This window comes from Chenopodium album, chromosome 9, assembly GCF_948465745.1.
Source record: "Chenopodium album chromosome 9, dcCheAlbu1.1, whole genome shotgun sequence".
NCBI lineage: Eukaryota > Viridiplantae > Streptophyta > Magnoliopsida > Caryophyllales > Amaranthaceae > Chenopodium > Chenopodium album.
Genome location: NC_137842.1, coordinates 27,113,077 through 27,120,944, shown reverse-complemented (window position 1 = coordinate 27,120,944; position 7,868 = coordinate 27,113,077). Strand labels below are relative to the sequence as shown.

The window sequence follows — 7,868 nt, the reverse complement described above, 5'->3', positions numbered from 1 at the left end:
CCGCGGGATTGACGTCCGAGAGGTAACACTCTCGAGCCGTCTTTTGGTCCCCATTAAGGGAGCCGACTGTGCCATCATCCTTCTCATACTTGAGTAGCATGAGAGCAGGGATGATGACGGCCTTACACTCGTTAAGAGTGGGACGACCAAAGATGAGGTTGTAAGCTGTGAGCTCTTCAACCACTAGGAAACGGATGGTCATGTGTCGACCGTCTCCCCTGCTTCCCAGGCGGACAGGTAGGTCAATTCGTCCGACTGGATGCACAAGTCCTCCCCCAAACCCAACAAGGGTGTGGGAGACCTCCATCATGCTATCCGGTTTATACTTGAGATTGGATAAGAATTTGAGGCTGATGAGGTCAGAGGAGCTTCCTGTGTCAATCAGAATTCGGCCAACCAACTGGTTGGCGACTTTGCACTCAATGACAACAGGGTCATCATGCGGCCGACGGACTTTGCCTCTGTCCTGCTCGGTGATGACAACTTTGGGGAAGGTGGATGTGCCTGCCGCATCCCCTTCCTCAACAGAGTTGACCATCTTTCTTAGATGGTCCTTGGTGCCCCGAATGGTCGGGCCACCACTGGCAAATCCGCCTGCTATGGTGTATACCGGTTCTTCATCAGTTTCGGCACTCACAGCAGGCTGGGGAGTCTTTTTCTTGGACTGCCCTGGATTTTCCTTTGAAGTCACCTTAGACTTCACATAGGACTTCAGCTGTCCTTTGTCGGCCAGACGGTCAAGCTCCCACTTGAGACTAAAGCAGTCGTTCGTGTCATGGCCAACATCCTCATGAAAATGGCAATGCTTGTTTTTGTTCCGATTTTCGGCGGAACCTTTCATAGGAGTCGGCTTTTCAAGAGTCGGCCGATCCTTAATTTCCAAGAGGATGGAGCAGCAGTCCTTGTGGAATTCGTACCTTGGGACGTACGGTTTCCACTCCTTTTTCTTCTTCTGGTCCGGTTGATCAGAGTTATCAATGGCCCAGACTTGCTTTTTCTTTTTGCTCTCTTCTGGCTTAGGAGCCGGCTGAGCAGTCCGACTCTCTTTCTACCGGTCGGACTTCTTATGGTCCGACTGCTTATTGGAGGAGCAGAGTTCGGTCGCCTGTATATAGGCTTCTGCCTCTCGCAAGGCTCCTTGCAGAGTAAAAATTTGTTTGCGGACGAGTTCGTACTTAAAAGTAGACCCGTCCTTCAGACCCTTAAAGAAGTCTGTGAAAGCGACCTCATCAGACAGCCCATGAATCTGGATTCGGACCAGATTGAACCGCCTGACGTAGGAATGCAAGCCTTCTCTATCTCCCTACTGTACATTGCCCAAGTCAAGACTTGTCTTTTTGGCAGGGATGTTCATAGAGAAGTTTGAAGCAAACAAGAACGCAAGCGTCTTGAAGCTATTTATGCAACCAACCGGCAGATTGTCAAACCACTGTTGGGCTATGCCCTTCAGGGTGGCTGGAAAGCAACGACACCATGCGGCATCATCCAACCCCTGTAAATACATGAAGTGGGTGTATGCTAGCAGGTGGTCTTCTGGGTTGGAGGTCCCGTCATAGGCTCCAACCAGAACGTTTTTAACTTTAGCCGGCTGTACGGCTTCAGTTATTTCCCTGGAGAAAGCAGAGGGTTGATCTCCAAGGTGTTGCAACCTAAGTTGCCAGTCCATCGGCTGATAGCCGTATGCCGCCTGTCCTCCAAAGAGGGCAAGTTGCATGTAAGGTAAAACTGGCGCCTGGTACAATGGTTGTGCCATGTACTAGGCCGACTGAATCATATGAGGGCCAGATTGAACCCGTTGGCTGCTTGCTGGAGTCTCATGTACAGACTGGGAACACCTCACAGAGGTATTCCGAAAGCTATCATGATAAGTTGACGTTGAAGCCGACTCTGATAGCTGAGTTCTCCTCTCCTCAATGTATTGCCGAGCGTCAGAGAACGTTTTCTTGCTACCATCCAGCTGTATGTGCCGGATGGGTTTTCTTGCGCCCGTTTCTGGGAAACGGAGCCGAGTAAGGTCAAATTGGGGCCGGGCCTTCTCCTTAGGGGCAGGATGAGGAGTTGGCTGACGGTCCCTCACCGACTTCTGTTTGCCAGCTTGGGCTGGCTTCTTGGCCGACTGATCCTTTCTAGGAGCAGGCTACTTCTTTGAGGCGAGTTGTTTGATTTCACCCCTGAGGCTGCTCAGGAGTGTCATTAGTTCATCTCGAGTGACGGGAGTCGATCCTGCCGCCTGGGAAGGATCAACTGGCCGCCCCGAGGGCTTATTTGGCTGACCAGCAGTTTTTCTTGGGCCTGCCTGGTCATGGTGGCGCTCCCGCCTCTCCTTACTGCGGATGCGTTTAGAGATGAGGGATCCATTTGGATCCACATAGGTTTCAACGTCAGCGTCGTCACCTGAGTCATGGTCCGTTTGGACCAGTATATCATTTGGAGGCCGAATGGCCTCTGGATTTGGTACAGGTTCTTGTGAAGCCATTTCAGAGGTACTCTCCCCACAGACGGCGCCAAATGTTTCGGGGCTTTTTGTCCCTTGGGAGAGTTACAACACTGAGACTGGATTCAGCAAAGGACGCCTGTACCTGCAAAGCAAACGGACTGCCGGATGGTCAGTGGTCCGCCTCCGAAGATTAAGTTAGTAAGCATTCGGTAATAAAACGTGCGGAAGTAAAGTTTATCTGCTCGGATTCCAAGCTCAGGTAAAGTGTTGTGTGTTCCTTGAAAACGACAGCTCTATGATAAGTGACGTGTTGTCTCGTATTACGTGTATATTCTCTGTTCTTTCATAAATGTAAGAATGTCCCTATTTATAGGGACCTTTTGAAAAGTGTGCCCCTCCTAGGATCTGGTGACCTAGGAGATAGGTCACGCCGTTTTGCGGCGCCTTGGGATTTGGGCCTTTGAAGGTCGCCATCCCAGGGGCAATGCCTGAGTGACACGTGTCACTGAGCCCAAAAGGTTTTTGGGCACCTTTTGGGTGACACGTGTCGCCATCTGGATGGTCCATGCTGGATCATCAGTCTGCGTAGGACAGAGGAGTGTCCGCCCTCCACGTGTCATCATACCATAGGTCCAAATGGCACCTCTTTGGAGGACACGTGGCGCTTTCTGATTGGGCCACCTGGCCGGGTAAAAAATACCCAAATCAGTTATCCTAACTTGTTTTGTAACTTGAGCAGAAGAGTTTTAACTAGAAAAGATTTAAAAATTAAAACATATTGAGGACTGTCAATTTATTCCCTGATGTCTAGTTGTTACTGAACTGAGTAATTGCTGACAGATGCTAAGATATTTTTCCTAGGTCGAATTAACTTACAAACGAATTCACTAATGGTAGCTAGTGGGGTTGCTTACACTATGTGTGGGTTATATGCATCTGCATTAATTTTCCCACCTCTCCTATGTTTCTGTCCAACATTTTTATTAGTAAATGATGTCGGCATGTCACATATGCTTAGTTTATGATAGAAAGGGATACCATTATATCAAATTTGATATTAAAAAACCTAGATATATAATTGAATTTAGAATGAAAATTTAATGGAGAGTTTGCTTTATGAGTGCGTATATATAGCTATTGTTTGGTTGTATAATTCTTACTCTTTATTTGTGCAAGCTTGCTTTATGAATGCGTGTATATATATATAATTCTTTTTTTTTCTTCTGTATAATTGGATTCATTTTCAAAATTAATTAGCTACAAGTATGACAAAGAAAAAATCCACTAAGCTTGGAGCTATAAGAGGTTCAGGTGATGAGCATCAAACTCCTGAACCAAGAATGTCAGAATATGAGAGAGGCTGAGAATGGAAACAATTAGAAAAAATATGACAAGAATGGAAGAATTAGGTTTGAAGGAACAGGCTAAGTCACTGATGGCGCAAGTTCAAAATAATAGAGGCAATCAAAGTAAGAATAAAAAGAAAAAGGTTTCGGGTGACGATGAGCTCTATAGGCCTAACCAAGATATGGAGCATGAGCTTGATTCCACCGATGAAGAGTTACCCATTCCACAGTCTAAATGTAAAGACAAGTCCAATGCTATTCAATGGAAGGTAGTTTTTTCTAAGCTGTACATTTATAATTAAGCATGTCTCTATTCTTTACACATGTAATTCTGTATGCATAAAGATGATGTGTTGTGCTGCTATATATATGTCATATGTGGGTTTAAAATTTAAAATATAGGTTTTAAATTGAGAATGAAACTCTATTATCTCATGCAAGTATATATGCAACTAGGAATAGATGTTTGAATGTTCTGATTTGCCATCAACTATGAACACGTATTGATTGAAAATTTGTCCAGTTCTCTACAGATTTAGAAAGTAGTAAGAAAAATGTCTTGGTGTGCTGCTGTTGCTTTATAATGTTGTTGTTGCCTATTGCTTTGCGGCTGTTGAAACTTTAATTCTACTGCTCTATTGTCATGAGTTGCTGCCCCCTTGCCTTGCTGACTGTACACTTGTTCTGCAATCTACTGCCAAATACTTCTCTAGAACTTAACACAAATTCTGCTGTACGCTGTAAGTAGTTAAACTACAAGTTTCAATTTAGATTGAATGATTCATGATTGAGCTGTACTGTAATAATGTAATGTATGTTTTTTATTGTGATGTTCTGATTTTGATTACATTCATTAGTGATTACCTTAATCCCAAATAAACTTGGATGGTTTGTCATGTCATTTGCAAAAGTGTGAAATTGCGTAAGCATTGTGCTAATAGCCTAGTCTTTGTTTGTCTTGATGCACATATACATTTTCTGTGAGACTCAACAGTCGCACACTCTTAAACTAACTCAATAGAAAGCACATACAAAACAAGAATAATCAGCAAGAACAAAGATTCGACAACCAATGGATTGAAATATATTGATAGTTCAGTAACTTTAGGTTACTACTGCCCAAATTATCTTTAGGATACAAAGCTCCAAATCTCCAATACAATAGTCTTCTCACAGAATTCTTGACAATGCAAAAACATTCTTATATATACAAGGCTTTTGTCCAACACAAAAGAGGTCGCCTTAATTCATTTTGTTTATCTCTATCTACTCTGATATGCTGCTCCAAGTTTTCTGCTCCACTAGTGAGTGTTGTTCCCCCTTCCTGCAGACTCCCCTCTTCCCCTCTTCCCCTACCCTTTGTCCTTCAACAATTAATTAAATTTGTTCCCTTGTGCTGCTGTGGTTTTCCTCTTCTCTGATATTGCAATAGAGGTTTGGGCTTGAGGTTTGGTGGCCCGTCAGTTTGGTGATATTTTCCTTGTATGCTCATATACCTAAAGATCAGCTCAAATTTAACCTCTTATGTCAATATGGTGTCTGAAACAGTAAAGAACACATTTCTCAAGGCTACTTGAAGCACATGCTTAGTTAGACATTAATGTTTAATTGCTTATAAATGCCCTTATGAATGTGTGGTCTATGATCAATTAATTGCTTATCAATTTAACAAGAGTTATGAAGTGTGATACTTTTTTTGTATAATGTTTGTACATACATATATTAGAGTATTGTATGTCTTTCTTTTTTCCATGTTTGTTCCCAATTTCAGATTCGTAAAATGAAGGCTCTAACTCGAAAAGCAGTGATGGCAAAACATCGGCGAAATGTTGATTTGGCTTCTTCACATGGTGGCTCATCTACCCCTAATCATACATTACATCAACATTATTCAACCACAAGAGAACCAGTTGAAATGCTCGGATTAGAAGTTGAACACTTAAATCATGACAAGAATGATAAAGAAAATGGCAAGCTATCGTTTGTATTTGTAATTAAAATTCTTTACCTACATGCTTGATAAGCCATTTTTTTAACATTTGAATTTCTTTGCTCATGTTAGCTGAAAAGGATAAGCCTACAAGAGGACCCACTATGTGCTACAAAGTCCATGGACGCAGCGAAGAAGAACGCTTGGAAATTACCTTGAATGAGCATGGACAACCTGTTGGTCCGGATGACAGTACATGCAATGAGTTCATTAGCTTCTTAGGAACAATAGCTCGAAAAGAAAATATCCTACCCCTGACTGTCAAGAATTGGCCCATACTAAGGAACGAGAAGAAAGAAGAACTTTGTGATTATGTCTTGGTGAGTTACTTATTCAATTAAATAAATATGGTATAAATGTTTTATAATTGCTTAACTTGTCCTATATGGTTTCTGCTATCATGTTAGAGTGTCATGTTAAACTTTCTTAATTGGCATATGTTATGTAAAAAAAATGAACCCCAACTGTCATTATTGTTGTCGATCTGCCTACATGGTGTTCTGCGTGGCTGCCTGCTACTTTTTAAGATCAGTGACTTGTTTTGTAAGTGCTAGAATAGGTTCTAGACTTTCAGTGAGTTGTTTTCTTATGTTCTTGATTTGTGATTAAGATTAATTAATTGGCAGTGAGTTGTTTAACAGTGCTAATATGATCACTTTAGTATAACTTTTTTTTTGTATTGTTGTAGAAACATTTTATTGTCCCAATTGAGGGAAAAAAAAATGGGTTTTGCAAACCGTTGGTGCTGCTTGGAGAAGGTACAAATGTTAATTAAAAAGAGTACACTTTCATAAATATGACAATGATAAAACAAGGATGATCAAACGACCAAAACTAGTCCCAAAAAATATGTTCCAAGACTTGTTAAAGATTTGGAATGATGTCAAATATGAGGTATTACATTTATACAAGTCTCTTATATTTCCCTGCCTTTATAGCAAATGTATATTTCTTGTCTTAAGAAAAATGTTATTCATTAGTTCACCGTCTTAATTTGTCAGGAACGATGTATGAAAAATAAAGCAAATCAGTTAGTTGGAAAGGAAAAGAACATTATGCATACTTCAGGACCAAAGAGTTTTGCTAGGGTTCGATATAAGTGGGTGAGTTTGTTTGTTTGCTTGTTTACATTTCTCATCACTTTTATTATTGGTTTTATTTCTGCATTAAAATGATTGACACTCATTACTCTTGTATAGAAAAAGGATAATAAAACAACAAAAAATCCTAGTTTAGCTCAAATGTTCATAGCAACACGCAAGGAGAAGCTAACAAAGCGAAAGCCTGGTGACCTAAGGGACAAATTGATGGTAAGATTCATTGTCATTTCATGTTAATTTTTTTGCATTTAATTTTGTCAATATTAATTTTTGTCCTTTATCTTTTAAAATATAGACTGAACTTGAGAAATTAGATTCAGAGGAGGAGGTTGAAAGTGTGATTTCAACTATTATTGGTTCTGATAACAAGAAAAAGTCTCGATTAAATTTTCATGGAAGAGGTGTTTTATCAACTCAATTAAAGCAGAAGGCCTTGATGAAGGAAGCGGAAGAGAAGCATGCTCAGGAGGTTCAAGCTCTACAAAAAGATTATGAGGACAAAAGGCAACAAGATAGAAGGGAGATAGCATATGGTCTTAGCTCCATCCTTTCTCAAATTCAACAACAAAACCCACAAATGTCTTTTGATTTAAGTATGCTTGGCTCTTTATTTCTTGATAATCAATCTGAGAAGGATGGTGGTAGTACAACATAAATGCTTCGATTTCAATCTTCGGCTTCTACATCCAAGGTAAAAACCTTTTGATTTCTATATACGTAAAGTATAGATAGAAAAGTGGCCAAGGCTTTCAATTTTTTTCTCTTTTTTTTTTAATTTTTTTTTATGTATTTGAGCGATACTAAGTTGAAATATTTATCTATTTTATTTTATTTTTTGTACAGGGAGAGGAACAAGAAGAAGATGAAGAAGGCTGCGAGTAAGAAGAAGAAGAATATGACTTTATGGCTCAATTTGAAGTTGCTTTAACCTTTTATTATTTCTTCTATTTTTTAGTTAGACTAATATTATGGCCTACAACATTCTATTAAACAAT

The 7,868-nt window shown here is 40.5% G+C and overlaps 1 protein-coding gene across 1 annotated transcript; it reads left to right on the top strand.

The window, feature by feature from the left end:
• Nucleotides 1-6,794: 6,794 nt before the first annotated feature.
• LOC145559685 (uncharacterized) lies at nt 6,795-7,868 on the top strand. The gene is made up of 3 exons (XM_081621048.1): nt 6,795-6,876; nt 6,973-7,083; nt 7,169-7,868. The coding sequence occupies exons 1-3, from the start codon at nt 6,829-6,831 to the stop codon at nt 7,526-7,528; spliced, it is 519 nt and encodes a 172-aa protein (XP_081477174.1). The 5' UTR covers nt 6,795-6,828; the 3' UTR covers nt 7,529-7,868.